The sequence below is a fragment of the Phodopus roborovskii genome, unplaced genomic scaffold, assembly GCF_943737965.1.
Source record: "Phodopus roborovskii unplaced genomic scaffold, PHOROB, whole genome shotgun sequence".
In the NCBI taxonomy this organism is placed as follows: Eukaryota; Metazoa; Chordata; class Mammalia; order Rodentia; family Cricetidae; genus Phodopus; species Phodopus roborovskii.
Window position 1 is genome coordinate 14163803 of NW_026125295.1, and position 23429 is coordinate 14187231.

At 41.7% G+C, this 23429-nt stretch overlaps 1 protein-coding gene across 4 annotated transcripts in view; it reads left to right on the forward strand.

Annotated features, from left to right (window-relative positions):
* Positions 1 to 20075, forward strand: part of Rbm5 (RNA binding motif protein 5) — a 30993-nt gene extending 10918 nt beyond the window's left edge. For all 4 annotated transcript variants that reach the window (XM_051204802.1, XM_051204821.1, XM_051204811.1 and 1 more), the window contains 19 exons: positions 2346 to 2429; positions 3123 to 3183; positions 4807 to 4872; positions 5045 to 5205; positions 7007 to 7104; positions 8385 to 8472; positions 8624 to 8701; positions 8784 to 8856; positions 10251 to 10336; positions 10686 to 10770; positions 10973 to 11064; positions 14718 to 14879; positions 15902 to 16051; positions 16138 to 16209; positions 16716 to 16895; positions 17165 to 17239; positions 18055 to 18152; positions 18232 to 18361; positions 19483 to 20075. In XM_051204802.1, the coding sequence (XP_051060759.1) occupies positions 2346 to 2429; positions 3123 to 3183; positions 4807 to 4872; positions 5045 to 5205; positions 7007 to 7104; positions 8385 to 8472; positions 8624 to 8701; positions 8784 to 8856; positions 10251 to 10336; positions 10686 to 10770; positions 10973 to 11064; positions 14718 to 14879; positions 15902 to 16051; positions 16138 to 16209; positions 16716 to 16895; positions 17165 to 17239; positions 18055 to 18152; positions 18232 to 18361; positions 19483 to 19608 (1965 nt within the window). In that variant the 3' untranslated portion in view covers positions 19609 to 20075. The remainder of the gene's footprint in view (positions 1 to 2345; positions 2430 to 3122; positions 3184 to 4806; positions 4873 to 5044; positions 5206 to 7006; positions 7105 to 8384; positions 8473 to 8623; positions 8702 to 8783; positions 8857 to 10250; positions 10337 to 10685; positions 10771 to 10972; positions 11065 to 14717; positions 14880 to 15901; positions 16052 to 16137; positions 16210 to 16715; positions 16896 to 17164; positions 17240 to 18054; positions 18153 to 18231; positions 18362 to 19482) is intronic.
* The last annotated feature ends 3354 nt before the right edge of the window (positions 20076 to 23429 follow it).

Here is a 23429-nt window from a genome sequence, read left to right on the forward strand (position 1 = left end):
AAAAAAAAGAAGTGGTGAAATGGGCTTCCTTTAAAAAAAAAAAAAGAAAGAAAGAAAGAAAAATCATTTATGGTAGCCTTAACTGAAGTATTCTAAACATAAAGTTTAGTATATCACGATACTGTTCAATATTTGTCATAAAAATTTTTTTGTGAAATCCCCAAAGCACAATATATTGATTACCTTTAAGTAAGTACATACTAGGTAGTTGCTTGAGTCTTACAGCATTTTATAATTTGAGTCACCCAAGAATAAGTGTTATGTTATATGAATGGCTAATATAACCATTTATTGTAAGACTTAATTTAAGATAAGGTTATTGCTTTGACTTATTTGTTTTGAAGACACTCAGTTTCTTGTCAGGCCTAGTAGCATAAGACTATAATCTTGATGCACTATCTTCAAAACACTAAAATAAAAATAGACTCTTAGTTTCTTAACCCAGAAATTATAACAAGTATGGTGACTCTTATAATCTTAGATTCAGGAGAGTGAGACAGAAAGATAGCCATGAGTTCAGGGCCAGCCTGGGCTACAAAGTAAAACTTTAAAAATAAAAAATCAAGCCTGGGTAGTGTTGGCCTTTGCCTTTAATCACGGCACTCGGGATGCAGGTGCAGGTGGATCTCTGTAAATTCCAGGCCAGCCTGGTCCACAGAGTGAGCTGTAAGATACCGAGTGCTACCTAGTGAGACCCTGTCTAGGAAAAAAACATAAACAAACAAACCTCATAATCTCACAGTCTTTTTTTTTTTTTTTTGAAGTAGAACTTCATGCATTTCCTAACATGAAAATCATCCTAGTAAATCTAACATGTGCACAATAAAACTTCTTTGTAAGTCCACTTTGTTGACAGCCTCTTTTGATACAGTAGGTGTGTCGGAATGAATAACCTAAAAAATAAAGCCTGTGAGACATTTTAAAGTCTTTGCAATTTTAATGTATACAAAGCTTTATTAATATGTAATATTTTCTTATATATAATTCAAATTCACTCCAGAAATAAAAGGCCAGTAGGATTAGGAACCCAGTAGTAGATTGAAGTCTCTCCCAACATGCATCCCTCCTAGTGGGATATGTTTACATCTTATATTTGCTTCTGTACATCATGGTGCATAGATGGCCTTTCAACTCTTTCCATCTTGGCCAGACATGCAATTTTGTGTTTAGATGCTACAGAGACAAAATTCATAGCATGATTTGTGAAAACCAAATTGCCCAACAGTATTTATTTGTAAAGGGGTTAAACTCCTTTAAAAAATCTGAGCTGGGTATGTTGGCTCATGCCTTTAATTCCAGAACTCCAGAGGCAGAGGTAGGGAGTTATCTGTAAGTTCCAGGACAGCCAGAGCAACATAGTGAGACCATGTCTCAAAAAAAAAAAAAAAAATACACTCTGAATGTCCTATTTAAGTCTGTTCTGATAGTGTTAAATAACTACTACAAACACCATCCCCTAAGGAAAGATCAAATATGCTCCTGTTAAATGAAGGCTCTTTGGGGGCAGGTGCTAGGGATGCTTTTGGCTACATTGACTGAGCTCAGAGTTTTGACCTGTCAAAGTAAAGTCTCTTTTACTCACTTGGTTGACAAATGATGAGGTGGTGTGTACACTTTATGAACTTTCCTACCCCCTGAAGAAACTTCATTGGCCTCCTGGTTACTCGTCCTGAAAAGAGTACACTCTATTTTAGAGAAACACACCTGTCACCTAGGACATGACATAATCACATTGTCAAGAGAACTTCATTTACGCTGTTTTAGAGTTGGTAGCATTCAGAATAGTCCTTACTAAGAAGGAATTATGATCAAGTTCCCTTTTAAAATGAGACCCCTCCTTTTGTCCAGAATACATGCTGGAGCAAGAATTTGGGGGAAGGGAAAATACAAAGGCATTTACATTACATAAGGATGGGGGACTGGGAAACAGTGGCGCCAAGCCTAAGGACACCATGCTAAGGGCTAAAAAAGGAGACAGTCTCAGAACTGGAAGAGGTCTGTCTTCTGCTTTTGAAATAGACTCACTCTCAGGCAGCCTGTCAATGCTAAATGTTAGGACTTCTGTCTCTGCTGGAGAGACATCCTGGTGCATGTCAGCGTTTAGTGTTTGGCAGCTTTCTCAGCACTCCCTGACTCCGTTTACCTTTACTCCGCATCCCATTCTCTTACTGCCTATCTGAAGGATTGGATGGGCAGAGTATAGGTGGCGGTGGTTGGTCTTCCCCGTATGTTGTCCATTTAATTCCAGAGCACTGATTTTTCCGAAGTGTGCTCTGCCCTGGGAAAATGGACACATATTCCTCACAATGGGAATAACTAATTACTTCTTTTTTTTTTTTTTACAGAAAAAATTGGTGATTCAAGGAAAGCACATTGCAATGCATTATAGCAATCCCAGACCTAAGTTTGAAGATTGGCTTTGCAACAAGGTAAGCAGGTGTTCTTCGCAAATAAATATACTAAGTTTATCTCTTTGTCCATTTGCTTGATTTCTTAATAAGAAATTAGCACAATCACCAGCTTGTATCAGAAGTCCATTTTTTTGTGCTTCCTGACTTTTCTTTGGTCTTCCTGTACTGGCATTAGAGGACAGAATCCCTGGAATTCTATGGAGATCCAGGATTCTAGAATTTTTTTAGATGTGTTTCACTTTGTTTATGGAATTCAGTTTTTTACATACTCTCTTGTGTTAACAAAAGTCCTTGAGAACTTGGGTCCTGTCACCAGTGCTGAATTTTGACCTTGGTTGTAAGTACTAAGGTAACTCATTATGCATGAGTCTGGAAAGGTCATGTTCAGGTTATATTGTGTTTACATATATGACAATCCATGTAATGCTCTTTTAATATAAGGAAGACCTTTGTTGTTGACTGCTCCAAGAAACGTCTCATCTTATTGACAGTGGATCCTACTTCAACATACAATGTTTTCCTTGGAAGAATTCACAGGGTGTAATATGATAGATTTTACATTATGCCCTTTTGTCTATACATACTAGCAATTTTTGCTTTTATATTTAGTTACTTGAGTTACCTTTGGCCTCACTGCTCTAACCCACAGGATGACTAGAAAGCCTAGCCTAATGTAAGAAATAATTACAGATAAAACTTTTTTTTTTCCAGTGCTGCCTTAACAATTTCAGGAAAAGACTAAAATGCTTCCGATGTGGAGCAGACAAGTTTGGTAAGCGTGGATTCAGCTGTTTGGAAAATGCAATTAAACCTGACTTATTGCCTATGAACCCTAGGAAAAGTATAGATTTTTAGGAAATATAGACTAGGAACTTACATATTAACCTAAATCTTTTTACCTTGGGCTAAGTAGATGTTGATGATTGTGAGAGAAAGGAAATTCTACAAATTTAAGGCTGTTCGCCTGATTTGCATGCTCCATCTGCTTCCTTTTTTTTTTTTTTTTTTTTAAGTACGTAGTGGTTTTGTCCTACACTGGTACAGTGTTTATTCTGTGTTAGCTCTGTCAAAATTATGAAGTTCAAATATAGCCACAGATTTGGTTTGGTTTGGTTTTTTTATGACATATGTATAGCTCTGGCTGTCCTAGAACTTGCTTTGTAGAACAGGCTGACCTCTAACTCACAGAGGTCCACCTGCCTCTGCCTCCCAAGTGCTGGAATTAAGGGCATGCGCTACCACTACAGAGCTAAGATTTCTTAAAAGGAAAAATATAATGGTATGGTGGCTCACACGTATGCTGATTTAGGATAAAAAGTTCAAGGCCAGCATGAGCTAGAAAGTGAATTTCAAGTTGACCAAAGTTACATAGTAAAACTATAAAAACTTGTGGATTGTGGCAGACAGAGCCTGGGGATATGGCTCAATGGGTAAAGTATTTTCTGTGCAAACATGAGGACTTGAGTTCAAATCCTTAACATTCACACAATTTTAAAAAATAAATAATAAGCAAGGCATGGTGGTATACTTGTAACTGCTAGAGAGACATGACAGGGAAATCCCTGGCACTCTGGCCAGCTTGCAAATGGGTTAGCTCAAAACACAAGGTAAGAATAAAGACACCGGACATATACTTCTACCTCTACGTGCCTGAGTATGTGCATGAGCATGTGCATATACCACACACACAAAGGAAAAATTAAAAAACAAAGGCTGCTAGATGTGCTTAAAATAAAAACAGTTGGCCCTCAGGAGCTGAGAGTAGGATGGTCTAGAGTTCCAGGTCATCCATCCTCAACTATATTGCAAGTTTATTGCCAGCCTTGGCTATATGAAACTGCCTCATACAAAATTAATTTAAAAATTAGAATGTATTTCTTTGTTAAAAATACAGTGGAGTGGGCTAGAGATGTGGCTTAGCAGTTAAGAGCGCTTATTGTTCTTCCAGAGGACCTGAGTTCAGTTCCCAGCACCCACATCAGGTGTCTGTAGCTCCTCTAGCTCTTGGATATCTGAAGTCTCTCTTCAACAAGCCCAGCATGTACACATACCTATACACAGACACATAATTTAAAAAAATAAAATACGTCTTTAAAAAAATACTTTGGAGCTGAGGATAATGGCTCATTTCTGTAATCCTCACACTTAAGAAGTTGAGATAGGATTCCCAAGATTTCAAAACCTGACTGGACTATGTAGTAAGACCATGTCTTTTTTTCTTTTATCTAAATCTCTTCGGAGGGGGTAGGGAAAGCTTGGGGAGTTGAAGATATAAATATCTCAGTGGTAGAGCTCTTGCCAAGCATGCACAGGGGCCTTGGTTTGACTCTCAAAAACTGCAATAAAAAGAAGTGGGGTTTGTTTGTGTTTTTATTTGGATCTCCTTTGCTCCTAGACTCTGAACAGGAAGTGCCTCCTGGGACTACAGAGGCTGTTCAGTCAGTGGATTACTACTGTGATAGTAAGTTCAAACATAATCCTTTGGTTTTCATGTGAAAAGTTGACCTCTCTTAGAAGTGTCGGTTCCCTTGGGTGTTTTAAATGAGCACCCACAGCTGTAGTTTGCCCTATAGAAAATTGATCTCCATTGCTGGTGGGAATGCTTAATTAATACTTTTCTTTTTTACCAACAGCAATTATTCTTCGGAACATAGCTCCGCACACTGTGGTGGATTCCATCATGACAGCGCTGTCTCCCTATGCATCCTTAGCTGTCAATAACATTCGCCTCATAAAAGATAAACAGACACAGCAGAACAGAGGGTTTGCATTTGTCCAGCTGTCTTCTGCAATGGTGAGGCTCTCCAATCATCTTTGTCTTCTTGGTTTTTTGAGACAGGGTTTTTCTGAATTGCTTTGGAGCCTGTCCTGGAATGGAACTCACTCTGTAGACCAGGCTGGCCTCAAACTGAGAGATTCGCCTGCCTCTGTCTCCTGAGTGCTGGGATTAAAGGTGTGCTCCACCAATGGCCAGCTTTTTTTTTTTTTTTTTTCTTTTTTTTAATATTTTATTGAGTACACTGTTAAGAGGGCAGAGGTCTGGGCAAAAAGTATAGCCTACAACCAAATCTTTCCTTTTTAAACAAAAATTTGGAGGCTGGAGTGCTGACACTCAGTCATTGAGTGTTTGCTGTTCTTCCCAGGGACCTATGTTCAGTTCCCCAGACCTATTATGTGACTCACAACCACATGTAATTCCATCTCCACAGGAACTGATAGCCTCTTCTTGGCTTTACAGGTACCTGCGTGTACATGCACATACATACCCACATACATATTTAAATAAAAATAAAATGTTTATCTTCATTTTGAAGCTAAATTATTTAGTGACAAAGTGTGTGCAACATCCTGATTAAGCTCTAGTATCCAAATACAAAAAGGACCAGATGTGGTCATACATGCCTTTAATCTCAGTACTCAGGAGGCAGGGTCATATGAATTTCGGTAAGTTTGAGGCCTTCTAGGGCTATATTGTGAGACTGTCTCAAGAAAAAAAAAAAAAATCAACAAAATAAAAAGAAAACACACCAAAAAAATAACTAAAATAGTTGTGAATGTGCCAGTTTGTATAATACCATCAACATGGGAAGCAATAATGGATGGTGTGGTTTGTAAAATGTCTTCAAAAAAGACGTCACACTTTGAAACAAAATCCCCTGTGACTAATACAACCAGTCTGAGTTTCCTGTCAAGAAATAGTAAAATAGGAGGCCTTGCTTCTCAAAATCATCTGTGAAGCCCATCAGTATGACAATTTGTTGTGCTCTTTAATCAAGTATTTTGTACATCCAAATCTGTTGTTACTCATTCTGTTTTGGTTTTGATTTATGCATCCCAAATGAACAATCCCATATAGAAGCTGTCCCTTTTTACCTGTTCAGTTCTTAGGCCATAGTGACTTCCTTGGAGGTATTGAGGTAGACCTTGACAAAGACCTTGAACCAAATAGGCAACTTTTACTATATGAAGGAGGAAAAGATAATCTCATTCATTGCTTATATGCATGTTTGGGTCCCCTGGAACTATAGATGGCTGTGAGCTGCCATGTAGATGCTGGAAATGGAACCCAGATCCTCTGGAAGCAGTCAGTTTTGTTTTTTGTTTGTTTGTTTTGGTGTTTTTTTTGTTTTTTTGTTTGTTTGTTTGTTTCAGTTTTGAGACTAAAGGTTGCTCAGCCCCAAAAATGTGTGGTAGCGAATGCTTTTAATCCCAGCACTTGGAGGCAGAAGCAGCTGGATCTCTGTGTTTTTGGCCAGCCTGATCTATAGATTGAGTTCTAGGCCATAATGAATAGCCAGACCTGTTTCGTGAAACCCTATCTCAAACAGAAAACTGAGGCAATTGTGCCTCAGCTAATTTTGATTCTGTATGTGAGGCTTCTGGAACTCTGTTCAAATCTGCATAGTAACAATTGTGCTGTGCTAAATTGAGGACTGATTTCTTGTACACATAGTAAAGGCAATACCTATAAAGAACTGACAGCTGAAATTTGAATGTCATTTCAATCCTTTGTACTTTAGATTGACTTGGTATTCGTTCTTTAACAATTCTGGATTACTTTTGACAAATTTGTTTTTCTTCACTTTCTCCTTTAGGATGCTTCTCAGCTGCTTCAGATATTACAGAGTCTCCATCCTCCATTGAAAATTGATGGGAAAACTATTGGGGTTGATTTTGCAAAAAGTGCCAGAAAGTGAGTGATGTCATTGTCCTTATTTCAAACTGTTAGCATCTGTATATTTAATTACATTGGGATGTTGCCAGTTGTATGTCAGCTCTGTACTGTCAACACTGATTTCCCTGGTTGTAGACCAATTAGGGAGAAGACTGTCCTCTCTTAGAGTCTATATCCCTCTAGCCCTCTATCACCAGTTAATAGCAGTTGCCAGACATGGTTTCAGCAAATGGGTTGAGAACACATTCTATGCAAACTGCAGCAATTGAATACAAACCTGTCCAGAAATAATCCTTAGCTTGTGGGACAGCATGCTAATATGTTGCGTTGCTGTCTGATGCTATAAGTATCCTTTTTATATATATATATATTTAATTTCTTTACTTTTAGTTTATGTGCATTGGTGTTTTGCCTGCATGTATGTCTGTGTGAAAGTGTCCAATATTGGAGTTACAGACAGTTGCTAGCAGCCATGTGGGTGCTGGGAATTGAACCCAGGTCCTCTAAAAGAGCAGTCAGTGCTCTTAACCACTGAGCCATCACTCCAGCCCAAGTATCTTTTTTTTTTTTTTTTTTTTTTTTTTTTGAGAAATTCTGTCTCAAAGAGTAAGGCAGAGAATGAGAAGACACCAGATATCTCCATATACCTTGAGCATACCTTCACATATACAGTACACACTTGTTAAGAGTAGGTTTTTCCCTCAGGTCTGGTCCTACCACCGCGCCAGCCCCAAAAAATACACAGAGACTCTGTATTTGATGTAATGCTGTTAGCCAGTTACTAGTTTCTTATCGGCTAGCTCTGCCTTAATTATTAACTCATTTCTATTAATCTAAGTACTTCCACATGGTCTTATCTTACCAGAGAGAGGAGCTGTCGTTCTTCTCTCTGTCCTCCATCTTGACTCTCTTCCCTCCTACTTCCCGAATCCTCCTTGTCTCCTAGTCCCGCCTATCTTGCTTTCCTATTGGCCAACAGCACTTTATTCATTAACCAATAAGAGAAACATATTTACAGAATGACATCTCCCATCACACACTAGACACCAAAAAGAAAAATTTCCATTTCTAGTATCATTAGTCATCCAACAGATATCTTACTGGATCAGTTACAAATCAAGGCAGTGACATCTACCTAGGCTTACAAAGACCCCTCTTTGGAAATTCTACCTTGCTAGCATTTGAGACACATCCCCTCCCTGAACCCTACAGGCTGAAATTAACTGCTGCTCTCTTGGCAGTTGGAAGCACAAACTTTGGACATACAGAATGACATGATTATATCTTTGTAATTTCAGAGATTTGGTTCTTCCAGATGGTAACCGTGTCAGCGCCTTCTCTGTAGCTAGTACAGCCATTGCGGCTGCTCAGTGGTCATCCACTCAGGTAAGAATGAGACAAAGGGTCTTTTTACTTAAGGTGACTTTTCTTGGGATACTCAGACAGTTGCTGAAATGTTTTTTAGTGATTACGTTCTGACATCTTTATTTGTTCTACTAAATTTACCCTTGGTTCTTTTTCTTTGGGTATTTTATAGTCTCAAAGTGGTGAAGGAGGCAGTGTTGACTACAATTATATGCAGCCAGGCCAGGATGGCTATGCACAGTACACTCAGGTAGGTGGACTTGGCTAGCGTTCAACTTGTAATCTTCAGACTGTGTCTAAAATGGTGACTTTAACAGTGGACTTTGCCTCAGTACTCACAGGATTACCAGCAGTTTTATCAGCAACAATCTGGAGGACTGGAATCTGAAGCATCATCTACGGCAGGTAATAAGCTTCATCTCTGTTTGCTTCCATTGAAGTAGCTATGATTGAGGAAGTATTAACTAGGCCTGAGGCTACAAGTCAGTTCTTTTGCAAGAATTGAGAGGGCATATTGAAGACTGACCTTATTTGCTAGAAAGTCTGGTAAAAAAGTTACTGTGTATACTGAGACCATACTATGGTTAACTTCATTCTTGGAATTTATCTGAGTTTTTAAAACTCCCATGTTGAATCTTAAGTGACCACAGAAGTTTAGATGAGCAGAATATGTGACCCTATAGCAACACTCAGACACCCACCAGAAAAGCCACAATAAGATGACTTTAGGGGCTTGAGAGATGGCTCAGTGGTAAAGAGCACTGGCTGCTCTTCCAGACGTCCTGAGTTCAATTCCCAGCAACTACATAGTGTCTCACAACCATCTGTAATGAGATCTAATGCCCTCTTCTGGCATAAAGGCATACATGCAGATAGAGCACTTATATACATAAATAAACCTTTTTTAAAAAGTTGACTTTTGGGTGGGTGCTGGTGGCACATCTATAATCTCAGCACTCCGAAGTAGAGGCAGGCAGTTATCTCTGAGTTCAAGGTCAGCACTGTCTTGATAGCAAGTGCAAAACCTTCATAGTGAAATTCTGGGGGTGGGAGCCAGGGCTTTGGGGCTAGGGCTGTATCAGTTTGTAAAGTGCTTATGTAGCCTACATGTAGCCTGAATTGCTCAAAACTGGGAACAATGTACACTCCTTTATTCTTAGTATAAAGTGGAGATAGGAAGATCAGAAGTTAAAATCATCCTTAGCTACATAGCAAGTTCCAGGTTAGCCTGGACTACATGATACTCTGTGTTAGAAAAAGAAGAGTTTGCTTTAGATTTTCTTCCAGGACTATAAAATATAAAAGTCTTTGAGTCTGATCTTTTCTCAGCATAGGGCAGATAGGTAATTTTGCTTCTGTTCCTTTTTCTTAGCCATAATATGGAATGTAAAATTTTGTATATCTTATTTTAGTAGAATTTTAAGCAACTGTGATAGATTTCAGGGCTCTTTGTGGGAATTAGGTTAGGAACTGACATACAGAGCCAGACATGTAGGTATATGCCTATAACCCCAGTCCTAGAGAAGCAGAGGGAGGAGGATCCACCACAAGGCATCCTGCTCTCTATAGCAAGGCCTTCTCAGAAAACCAAAACACACACACACACACACACACACACACACAAATTGACACGGGCAGCTGGCAAAGGATTCATGAGTTTGAAGCCACCCTTAAACTACATAGCAAAATCCTGCCTCCAAAAGAAAAGAAAGGAACAGCTTGCAAAATGAAGGCTAAAATGAACAGTTGTGGAGTTCAGCTGTCCTTTAGCTCTTCCTAACCCTTTTGTTTATCATCAGGCACAGCTGTGACTACCACCTCATCGGCTGTAGTGTCCCAGAGTCCCCAGCTCTATAATCAGACCTCCAATCCACCTGGCTCTCCGGTAATCTTGCTCTTAAATACAAAGTTGTTGGCTTTATTGCTATGTATTTTCCTTTTCTGGTATATGAACCAGGATTGACACCTAATTTCTTTATTAGGTTTTTTAAAGTTAATCTTTTTATTTGCATGTATTTTAAATATAAAGAACCAAGCAGGACATAATTATACTTTGTAAATTCTTTAGCTTGACCTTTAGAAAGTTGTTAGCATGTCTCTTGCTATAGAATTGCCCTAGATCCTTGCTGCAGTCTGTCTATTAGGGGAGTCCTTCCTCCTGGATGATTGCAGTGACTTAGTTCTCTTAAAAGGCTTTACAGTTGAAATTATATTGAAGCTAATGTTCTTTCCAGACTGAGGAAGCACAGCCTAGCACTAGCACAAGTACACAGGCCCCAGCTGCTTCCCCTACTGGTGTAGTTCCTGGTACCAAATATGGTAAGCCAAACCTCATGGGACTATTGACAGTTGGAAGGTCCTAATGTTGCCTTGTTAATAAAGTTCCTCTCCCTTTCAAATGGGTATCAGAGGGACATTTGGGAATGTGAAGAAAGAACATTGAGGCCGCTATAGCTCACTGGCTTAGAGATTGACATACAGTTTCTTACCTTGAATGACTGGCTGGGTTTTGTTTTTGCAGCAGTACCTGACACATCCACTTATCAATATGATGAATCTTCAGGATATTATTATGACCCTACAACAGGGCTCTACTATGACCCTAATTCACAAGTAAGTGCTATTTCCCTCATCACTAGAAGAACCTTGGTTTTGCTTATGGGACATGAGATAAAATATTCCCTATAAAGGAGTATATGACCCAGATAAATTGTAGGATTTTTGTTTCTTTGGGTTATGAGATTCCAGGGCTTTACACATGAATCAATTTATTTTTTGTTTTTTCAAGACAGGGTTTCTCTGTTTAACAATTCTGGCTGTTGTAGAACTCACTATTTAGACCAGAGATCCACCTGCCTCCTTTTCTCAAATGCTGGGGTTAAAGATGTGTGCCACCACTGCCCCACTGATCATTAATTAATGTTTTGCAAATGGGCTCAATGGTAAACATTACTTGTTACTTGTACACAAGACCTGGGTTCAAGTCCAGCATTGCCCGGTGATGGTAGCACACACCTTTAAACCCAGTACTAGCACTCAGAAGGCAGAGGCAGGCAAATCTCCATGAGTTTGAGACCATCCAGGTCTACAGACAGCCAGGGCTATACAGTGAAACTCTTGTCTGGATAGTTCCAGCATCAACATGTTGGCTTACAACTGCCTATCATTCCAGTTCCAGGGTATCTGATTCCTTCTTGTGGCTTCTGTTGGTACCAGGCACAAACATGGAGCACATACATCTATTCAGGCAAAACAGTCATACACAAAATATATATTATTAATGTTTTGAGGTTATATAGATAAAGTATATAAGTGGGGATTGTGCAGCTCTTTTTGTTGTTGTTTTGGGTTGTTTTGGTTTTTGTTTGTTTGTTTGTTTTTGTTTTTCGAGACAGGTTTCTCTGTATATCTTTGGAGCCTGTCCTGGAACTTGCTCTGTAGACCAGGCTGGCCTCGAACTCAAGAGATTCATCTGCCTTTGCCTCCCAAGTGCTGGGATTAAAGGGATGCTCCACCAACTTCCAGCGTAAAATTTTTTTTTTTTTTTTTTTGAGACTTATTTTGTGTGTTGTGTCTACTTATATATCTATTCGCCATGTATGTGCAGTGCCCATGGAGGCTACTATAAGACATTGGATCCCCTAGATCTGGAGATAAAGACAGTTGTTAAATACCATCTGGGTGCTGAGAATTGAACCTGGGACTGCTGAAACAATGGTCATTGCTCTTAGCCACTGAGCCCTCCAGCCCCCAGTATGCAGCTCTTTAATGGCTTTATGGACACATGTCTGTATATATACCACTAAGAACATTCCCAGCACATCTGCAAAGGTCCTAATGCTCTTTGCCCATTGGAACCCTCCCTATTCAGCGTCCACTATGATGATTCTATTTTTAGAGATCATTTTGTCAAGTGTAAGATTTTGAAAGCTGGGCAGTGGTGGAACACACCTTTAATCTCAGTTCTCAAGAGGCAGAGGCAGGTGGATCTCTTAGTTCAAGAACAGTCTGGTCTACAGAGTGGATTTCAGGAGAGCCAGGGCTGCCACAGAGAAGTCCTGTCTCGAAAAAGAAAAGAAACTAAATGAACAATTTTGTGCCCAGGGCCCAGCAAGTTGGTTCACACCTTTAATCCCAGTGTTTGGTGAGGCAGAGAAAGGCGGATCTGTGTGAGTTTGACCCTGATCTGCATAGCAAGTTGCAGGACAGCCAGGGGCTACAAAGTGAGAGAAGAGAGAAAGCAGAAATGAGAGGGCTAGAGCTCAGTACTTGTTATTTTTCCAGAGGACACTGGTTTGATTCCCAACACACATGTGGGTGCTCACAACCACCTGCAACTTGAGCTCCATCCAGGGGATCCAGAGCCATTGTCAAACTCCAGGGACACTTCCACTCACTCGCTCATATCCATATGCAGACACATACCTACACATGATTAAAGCTAATAAAAGACTTGTAAAAGCCAGCTAGAAGTTTTAAGTTCTAGATGGAATTTTCCCCACAAATGAAATAAAATTCACCATTTTAATCAGAATATATAATTTGATGAATTTTTATTGTAGTCACATTGTTATGCAGCTGCCACCTCTTAACTAATGTACAGAACATTTTGCCATCTTAAATCACTCCCCTTCCTCTTTACAACTGTGCCCCTGTGACTCAGGCCCCAGCCCCCACACCCTGCCAAACAACATTCTTGTGTCTGGATTTACCTGTTCCAGATGTTTCATATAAATGAGCTCAGGTACTATGTGGTCTTCGTATTTAGTTTCTTCACTTAGCACGCCTATGTATCCTTAGGATAGCAAAGCATCCCAAGAATGTTTTGTTTTTTGGTTGTTTGTATAATTTAAGGAGGGAAAGCAACTTTGACACTCCATAAATACCTATTTATGACTAGGAACTGTATATATAGCGTAGCAGGACAAGGACAGTTAGCAGGAAGTTGACATCGAGTACCTGTGCTTTCTGAAAGTATAAAGAAGCAGTGTGCTACCTGCCTAGCTTCTTCACAGTTCTTTGACTTCCCTCGTTTGTTCAGTCTGATCATTTCCATGGTAGTTCTCCTTAGTTCAGCCATATATGTTCTGGTCCCATTGTATCTTTCCCCTCAAGAGATCAGAGGAGCCAGTAACTTGAATAGGGAAAGACCCTTGCTGCAAACCTGAAGACCTAGGACCATATTTTAGAAGAAGAGAACTGACTGCTACAAGTTGTCTCTGACCTCTACACTTGGTGTGAGCACCCAGGCACACACATATATACTGAACATAATTTTAAGAAAGAGAAAGAAAGGCAGGTGTGGTAGCACACACATTTTAGGCAGAGGCTGATGGATCTCTGAGTTCAAAAGGCTAGTCTGGTCTACATGTTAAGTTCAGGAAACCCAGGACTACATAATATGACCTTGTGTCAGAATCAAAAACAACTTCATAAACCAAGAATGGCACATGCCTATTACCCCAGATTTCTGAGGTAGAAGCAGGAATGATTAAGGTGTCTTCTATAGATTAAGTGTGAGCACAGCTATGTGAGATCCTGTTTTATTTTAATTTTTCAAGTTTTATTATGGGTGTTTTGCTTCCTTGTATACCACTTATATGCCTAGTATTCAGGCTTGAAGGGGCTAGAATCTAGGTAGGGTTGGATTCCCTGAAACTGGAGTTACTGAAGATTGTAAGTAGCCATGGAGGTGTCGGGAATCAAATCTATATCCTCTGGAAGATACTATTTTTTAAAAATAAAACCCTCACAGATTTTTGGGAAGAAGTCATATTCTATTTTTCTTAGATGTTTCATACCAAGGTGTACTATTGGTCCTTTCTGAGCAGGACCTTGTCACTAGTCCTTGGGTTATTGTTTGTTTGTTTTTGTTTTGCTTATTTGTTGTGTTGAAATAAGGGTCAAGCCTAGGATTACCTTTATAATTAAGAATGAAATTCTGATCCTCCTGCCCACCTCAAAAATGCTGGGATTACAAACAGGTGCCTAGACCAGACTTATTTGAGTTTTTGTTTTTAGATAGGTTCTCAGCTATGTAGCCTGAGCTGACCTTGCATTTGCAGGCCTCCTGCCTAAGCCTTCTGAGTGCTAGGATTACAGGCATGCATTACTATTGACATTATATTAAGTTTAACATAGCAAAACTTGAGGAATAGCCAATGGTAGAGCAGTTATCTAGCATATTTAAGGACTTGGGTTCCATCCCCAACATTACAAAAACTTAATCAGCAATCTGTATTTATTGATACTCTTTTCTCTTGTAGTACTACTATAATTCCTTAACACAGCAGTACTTGTACTGGGATGGAGAGAAGGAGACCTATGTACCAGCTGCAGAGTCTAGCACTAATCAGCAGACAGGCCTGCCTTCCACCAAAGAGGGGAAGGAGAAGAAAGAAAAACCCAAGAGCAAAACAGCTCAGCAGGTATGACCTATCCAAAGAAACGTGACCCTTTCTTTAGAGGGTTACATTGACTTAATTCTTCATTTTTGGTCCTGATGGCACAGCAACCTGAAAAGCTAAAGGCAGAAAGCTTACAAGTTTAGTGTCAGTATGGACACTACCTCTCTCCACCCCATCCCATCCCCGCCCCCCCCCACTCCCCACCTTTGGTGGGAACCTTAGTAGAACCCTATCTCAAAGTTAAAGAGAAAAGAGTTGGTAATACAACTCAGTGGTAGAATATTTGCCTAGCGTGTATTAAGACCTGCCATTCAATCCACAAATATTAAAAATGGGTTGGGCAGGAGATATAGTCCAAGGTAGAATGCTTGTCTAACATTTCAAGTTCTGGGCTTGATCTCCTGAAAGAAGAAAAAGAAAAATTTGCAAGGCCATAGTGAGTTAAGGATATATGAAACCCTGTCTGGAAAATAATTAAACAGGAGGCTAAGGAAATAGCTATTCAATAAAGTGCTTTATGCATAAGCATGAGGACCTGAGTATGGTCCTTACAACTTGTATTTAAAAAGCCAGGCACACAAAGAGATGGTTCTACTGTGTATACTGCTATTGTAGACTTTATTCCCAGCACTCAATGTTAGGCATTTTATAGCTATCTGTAACTCTGATTACAGGGAATCTGATACCCTCTCCTGGCCTCTGCAGGCACTACACTCATATACACAGACCCACCACATTTGCATAATTTAAAATATTAAATAAATCTTAAAATGGTGCACATTTTAACTACTGAGCTTTCTCCTGCCACCGCCACCCCAATTTACTTTATGTATGTGTTTGTGTGTGTGCTTGCATGCCATGGCTTATATGTGAGGGTCAAAGACAATATGAAGGGATCATTTCTTCCTGCTCTATAGGTCCTGTGAACCAAACTCAGGTTACCACTAAGTCACTTTGTGAGCCCAATAACCTAAGATTATTGTTAGCTTGTTAAGTTACAGAGAAGTAAGTGCTTTTTGATGGTTTTTGTTCTTTGATTCTAGATTGCCAAAGACATGGAACGCTGGGCTAAGAGTTTAAATAAGCAGAAAGAAAATTTTAAAAACAGCTTTCAACCTGTCAATTCGTTGAGAGAAGAAGAACGGAGAGAATCTGCAGCAGCAGATGCTGGCTTTGCTCTCTTTGAGAAGAAGGTAATGGTAGCCTGCAGGAATAGCCATGCTTGGTAATGAGCACCTCCTTTGCAACACTTGAGGCTTATGCTTGTTCTGTTTTCCAGGGAGCCTTAGCTGAAAGGCAGCAACTCATCCCTGAACTGGTACGAAATGGAGATGAAGAAAATCCCCTTAAAGTAAGGGATCACTTGTGTTTTAACCCAGTGTGTGGTTTTATGTATCAGTTTCCGTCTCTGCTGCATCTTGGCTAACTCAATTTCTTCTAAAGTGGGGTGCTTTTCTCTGTCAGTGGGTATCTGGAGCAGCTTTGGCATATAGAATCCATATTGAGGGCTTTTGTGTTCTGCGCTTGAGATCAGGTGAGGTGGACCGATGAATGAAGCCTGAATCCCTAAGCTAAGTAAATTGGCTTTTGTAGCATTTGAAAATAGAATGTTTAATGGTCTGGAAAGAAAATTAGGACGAAGTGAAAAACTTACTTTCCTTGCTGGTCCATTACGCTGATCTGTTGTTGTATTTAGAGTTTTTATGCATGGTCAGTGTTTTGAAAAGAGCCATTTCTTGGGCTCCAAAGGGCTGGTGCTAGAAGGCTGCTCCATACAGTCGATGAAGTGTACTTTACTACGAAAGGACTACATAGAGTAATGAAGTCTCTCACATTTTGACACTGTTTTATCCCCAGAGAGGTCTGGTTGCTGCTTACAGTGGCGATAGTGACAATGAAGAAGAGCTGGTAGAGAGACTTGAGAGTGAGGAAGAGAAACTAGCCGACTGGAAGAAGATGGCCTGCCTGCTCTGCCGGCGGCAGTTTCCAAACAGAGATGCCTTGGTCAGGCACCAGCAGCTCTCCGACTTACACAAGGTGCCCTTGCTTCTCAAAGCTTATGGGGGAAGACCGGAGGGGATTTAATGGTGGGAGTGGTGACCCTGATAAAAATGCAGTAAATACCTTCCTTCTGTTGGGTAGATACCTGAAGTTGTAGAGCATAGAGAAGCATTATGTCTTCACACACTCCAGCTTTGGTTTGGATGCTGTGGTGTATTGAGATTTGGCTGGAATGCTAATGTTATGACATTTCATATTAAAATGGTCTGAATTCTAAGTGTGTCTGTAAACTCTTTTTGTAATAGCAAAACATGGACATCTACCGAAGATCCAGGCTGAGCGAACAGGAATTGGAAGCCTTGGAGCTAAGGGAAAGGGAGGTAAATGAATGGATGAAATGGATTTTCATACCACTAGGATAAAAATCCTGATGTATTTGTCTGTAGTGCTTTCCGGTTGGTTGGTTGGTTGGTTGGTTGGTTGGTTGGTTGGTTGGTTGGTTGGTTGGTTGGTTGGTTTAGATAAAGAATATTGATGTGTTCACAGGCTGGTCCTGACCTCTTAGATAGACTCAGGCAGTCCTCAGTCTTCCAAATAGCCAAACTATAGGCATACACCACCACGCCAGTATTTTATTTTGCTTTTGTTTGTAACATTTAGTTCCAGGTCCCTAAGGGTATAGAAGGATCTGTCAAAACCACTTTGCCAAGCCAGACAGTGATGGCACACACTTTTAATCCCCAGCACTTGGGAGGCAGAGGCAGGTGAATCTCTGAGTGTAGTAACAGCCAAGGCTACATAGAAAAACCCTGTCTTGAAACCCATCCTACCCCCAAAAAATGACTTAGAAATTTCTTGTTCCAGGATAATTTTGAGGTGTCTGTACTCGAGGCTTTTGCTTTCCCCACTGATTATAGTGCCAGTTATCCAGGGTCTACTGGATGGGTCTCAGGGACCCTCTTTAACACTTCTGTTTTTGGAAGTAAACCTGTCCAAATGCTTACTGGGGATAGCAATTCTGGCCTTATCTTTAGGACAATAACAAGCAATGTGACCAAGAGTGGTTAAGGAAACAAAGGAATTTGGTATTTAAGACCACATATGCTCCAAATTAAAGATTAAGGTCTGCATGTGTAAGACTGTTGAAGGTTGCAGTAAGACTATTCCTACCTTCTTTTTGTTGTTTGCTGTGTAGATGAAATACCGAGATCGAGCTGCAGAAAGACGAGAGAAATATGGAATTCCAGAACCTCCCGAGCCCAAGCGCAAGAAGCAGTTTGATGCTGGCACTGTGTATGTGATGTGCACCATTTTCCAGTTCATTAGCTGGGGCTCTGGCTGTTTTAAGTAACTGTGTGTTTGCCACTGGCAGGAATTACGAGCAGCCCACCAAAGATGGCATTGACCACAGTAACATTGGCAACAAGATGCTGCAGGCCATGGGCTGGCGAGAAGGCTCAGGCTTGGGAAGGAAGTGTCAAGGCATCACAGCTCCCATTGAGGTACGTATATGCTGACATTCATGGGTGCTGGGTTTGCGGGCCTGCTGAATGCTAAATAGGCTATGGCAAGCCTTCCCTGAAGTCCCTTCTTTCATCCTCCTCATTATTTTGTTTTTGAGAGGAAGCCATTGTTGCTTTGTTTTTGTCTTTGGAGATAGGGTTCCCCTATATAACCATGATTTTCCTGGAATTCACTATGTAGACCAGGCTAGAATCAAATTCACAGAGATTTACCTGCCTCTGCTTAGAGTGCTGGAACTAAAGGCATGCACCACAAGGCTTGGTGCCCTCATTGTATAAAAATTAAAATTTGGAGAGAGGGTTATCAATTGAGAGTGCTTGCTACTTTTGCAAAGGACACAAGCTCAGTGCCCAGCCACCCACTTGGTAAGGGCCAACAAAATGGCTCAATAGGTACCTTAACATGGAAACTTAACAACTTGAGTTAGATCCCCAGAACCTACATAAAACTGGAAGAAGACTATCATCTTTACAAAGTTGTTCTCTGACATGTGTGTACCATGCCACACATGCCCCCCCATACACAAACAATACTTTTTTTTTAATATTTAAAGAAGATGTAAGCTGGGTACAGTGGTACAGGCCTGTATTTGGCAGGCTGAGACAGGAGAATCCCAAGACCTTGTCTGGAACCTACCACTCCCAACCCCTGCATTAAGTTTAGGAAAAGAAATGGTTAATTTGTCAGAGCCCAAATTGAGCCATTGACCTTGATAGGAATTCTACCAGCTACTGACACACACACACCCCAAACCTGGTAGCGCAGCTATTGTCACCTTTTTTTTTTTTTAATTCATGCATGTTACCCCAGTGCACATGAGTTTTATTGCCATTGTCTATCATAATTTGTGCCTATAAGTACCTTTCCCAGGTGCCTCAGCAAAGTGCTTTAGGGGCCTTTCTAGGCATTGAAAAGTATGGGTTGGTTCATTTTCTTTAGCCAATTTTATTGCCCCAGCCCTTAAAACAACCACCAGGTCCAGTGTCAACCAACCCCCTTATCTTCTCTTTATTGGTGGCTCTGCTCAGTAGTGTGGGCAAAATGAGAGGTGGGCACATACCCTGCTTACCAGCAAGTAACAATCTTTTTGTTTCCCCAGGCTCAGGTCCGGCTAAAAGGAGCTGGCTTAGGAGCCAAAGGCAGTGCATATGGGTTGTCAGGTGCCGATTCCTACAAAGATGCTGTCCGGAAAGCCATGTTTGCCCGGTTCACTGAGATGGAGTGAGACTGGGGAAGCAATGATGGGCACAGGGAGCAAGCCATCTCCTCAATTTGCTCTTACTCTCTGTCTCTAAGAGCATGCCTTGTGCTACTAATAGTTTGGGTGAGCCACTTCATTCTACGGGGTTCTCCCTTCCACCTTAAGGAGCTCCTTTATGTGGGTTATCTGCTACATGGCCTTCTTCCCACCTGAGGGCTTGTGAACACAGGGGACAATGGGCTTTTTATACTTCAGTGTATATAGTGTAAATGTAATGTGTTTTACATGTTGTAGCCTGTGTTGTGTCCCTCCTTCCTAGGGGCTTGAGCAGCTCTGAGTGGTTGTCAACACCAAAGCCACCACTATCATTTGTTGTTGTTACGTCTTGGCAATAGCCTTGTGTATATTTGTATATTATACATTTGTACAGAATTTTGGAAGATTTTCAGTCTAGCTGGCTCCTTTACAAAAGAAATACCTTCAAAAATGGGTTACCTGTGTCTTTATTCTTGAATGGGTGGTAAAGGCTGTCTGAACCAGTTGTATCTGGTGGAGTTTTGTGTGTGTGTGTGTGTGTTTAGTTTTTTGAGATGGGTGATGTAACCTAGGCTCGCCTTAAAAACTCACTATGGGGCTGGAGAGGTTGCTCAGCAGTTTAGAAGAGCACTGGCTGCTCTTCCTGAGGTCCTGAATTCAATTCCCAGCACCCACATGGTGACTCCCAAAAATCTGTAATCAGGTCTGTCATCCCCTTCTAGCCTGAAGGCATGTATGCAGACAGAGCACTATATACATAATAAGTAAATCTGGGAGAAAAAAAACTCACTATGGAGCCCAGGCTGGTCTGACTTGTGGTAGTCTTTGGCTGACTCTACTTGCAGTTCCTAAATGTGGATGTGAGTACTTCTGTCCCGTTTGTCAGGTTCTAGACCTGCTAGGGGCAGGGAGCGCATAAAGTAGAACCCCCCCCTTTGTTTTTGCTAAAAGCAGTGTTAGATTGGTGGGTATCCACATGTATGTCTGTACATGTGAGCTGCCTTGTGGGTGTGGGCACTCCAGCCGAGGTCCTTAGGGAGAAGGAATGAACCATCTGTTGCCCCAGCTCTTTCCTCTTGGTCTCACTGTGTGACCCATAGCCTGTGCTGGAGGTCCTCATACTCAGCCTTCAAAGTACTGGCTTGTGGACATGACCCTCGCTGCATCACTCAGTGGTGATTCAGATAAAACTACTCCTCCTCTGCTGGAATGAAAGTTCCATTGCCTTCTCCATAGCTAGCACTCCTCACTTCCTGTCTTCCCAAATGCTGAGGGAGGTACCTAGCACATTACGGGAGGGGCTTTCTATTTTGGGTGATAACATTCCAGCCTTACCACTAGGACAAGAAACATTTTGACCAATAAGACTTTTTTTAAATTTGCTTTTCTGAAACAGGGTTTCTCTGTAGATCTGGCTGGCCTGGAAATCCCTATGTAAACAAGGCCGCACTTGAACTCACAGAGATCCTGTGTCTGCCTTTCAAGTGCAGCCAGGTAGAAAGTGTGAGTCTGGAACTTGGATGGGCATTCACACAGCCAATGTGAAACTGCTGACTAGATATTGTCAGGGAAGGTAGTCTGTATGTTCAGGTGGGCCCAGGCCTTACACAGTTAGAATGGACCAGTCCCAGCCAGCTGAGTAGTTCCTCTGGAGAGGCACGTTGCAACATTGCTAGGCAAAAATGAGACCAAATGCAAAATCCCCAAGTGTGGTCATACATGGCAACCTCTCATAGATGAGGCCACACATTCCCAACGCTTGGGCACTGAATGTATCACCTGGACAAATGTCTGCCCTGGGGATGTGGCAGCCCTACCTCAGGAAGCCTCTAGAGAGAGGCTACTGCTTTTACCACCTGAGCATCAGTCATAGGCAGCCTCATTAACTGCTTCTGACAGCATGGTTGCTGTTCAGGTGAGCACATGTAGGAGGGGCTGTGGGTAGCTCCTAATTAACTGCATCCAAATCCCCAAGCTTGGGTGGTGGTGTCTTCCCTGCAGAGGCCAGTCTTCACTTCCATTGACTGCCCCACACCAACAGAAGCAGTCCTTTCTACACTGCGTGTCAGAAGGCAAGAGGCTTAGATGTTGCTCTTCAGCCACACCTGTTAGCACCCATCTGAGCCCAGTTGTTTGAAGTTTTACGGGCTTGGGGCTCAGGTCTCATGCAAGGCTGTATTTGGTGCTGTAGAGCTCTCACCCTGTTAACTGGGGCTTAAGCCATAAGCTTACAGATATCCTCTCACTGATAATCAGGGTTGGGTTAAACCCCAGGAAAAGGGGTGAAAATGCTCTACCCTGCCTCCTGAGTGCATTCTTCCTAACCAGTTTTGATTGGGTTTAGGAGGTCAGTGCCTGCTGAGTCAGTGTAAATTCCCCCATCAGCTTAAGCTGACGTGGAGGAAGCCTCCAGGGCCCTGAATCCAGACTGCCCTTGGCTGGGACAGCTGCTACAATGTGCAGGGCTTTGAGGACCATCCAGGAACAGCTGTCATGGCCATGCATCAAACAAGTTTCAAAGCCCAGATGAGTAGCCAGGCCTGAGCTAAGTTCTCCAAGCATGCACAGTCTGGCAGGGGCGGGTGTGTCAAGGGTACCTGGAGCCCAGCAACCCCTATTCCGGAGGAGTGAGTGTCTTTAGGGTCAGGTGGAGTGACAAAGGGGAGATTGCTCAGGAGACTCAATGCTTGAGAACAGTGCTTTATGTGGCCAGGAGGTGGCAGCACTCCGTCATCTATCTCGTCAGGCCAGTTTGGGCGGTATTAAGCAGGAGACTGTCCCAAGACCTGAGGCACTGGAGGTTCACAAGCCGAATACAGGGAATATTGCTAAACTCATGCCATAAAGTACTTTGATATCAAGGCTGTAACTTCCTCAGGGGTCCTCCAAAAGCTCCACTAGCTAAAAAGTTTTCAGTATAGTGTATAATTTTAGCCAAAATGGAGCCAAACAGAAGAGGATTGCTATGAAGTCAAAGTCAGCCTGAGCTACATAGTGAGGCCTTGCCAAAAAAGAGGAGAGTGCTGGGGAGACGGCGCAGCAGATAAGCGAGAGCATGTGATGCTCTTGGAGAGCTGTTGACAACACTGGACAAGGATGTGTGCAACTCCCCATAGACTGTAGAAATACAAGCTTCAGGTTCGATGTGAGCTACACCAAAGTAGACAACTTTCTATAAAGTCCAGGCCAGCCTGGTCTAGATAGTGAGCTCCAAGCCAGCCAAGGCTATGTAATGAGACCCTCTCTCAAAAACAGAAGAAAAAGGAAATTCCACAGCCTCTAGCTGTGGGCCAGTTTAGCGAGAACCAGGCTGGTCCTGTACATAGTAAGTGCTCAGTCTCCAAGCAATCCTTTCCTACCCAGGTAAATCATTCCTTCGGTCGATAAAATGCATTTCTGCCTCTCATGCTCCCTTCACCCCTCTACATAATTATTGACTCAGAATAATCTTGGCATAGTTCACATTGGACCTGAAGCTTGTATCTCCACAGTCCATGGGGAGCTGCACACATCCTTGCCCAGAGCTCTCAGAGAAGCTGGAGATGCCCACAGGTCAGAAACTACTGACAGGAGCCACACCTAGACAGAAAGCAGTCTTCAACAGGGAGTACAGGGCCCTCACCTGGCTTAGTCCAAGCTCCATTTTCATCCAGTTTAGAGAGAAAACTGATGCTCAAAAAGCTGGAGGTTAGTGTTGGTGAATGCCAAAACTGGATTCCAACCTGGGTACCTTGTCAAACCTCAAGATCTGGGGCCATCAATTCAGGTTCAGGGCGAGTACTGTTGCTACCTGCTGGGAAGGATGATGA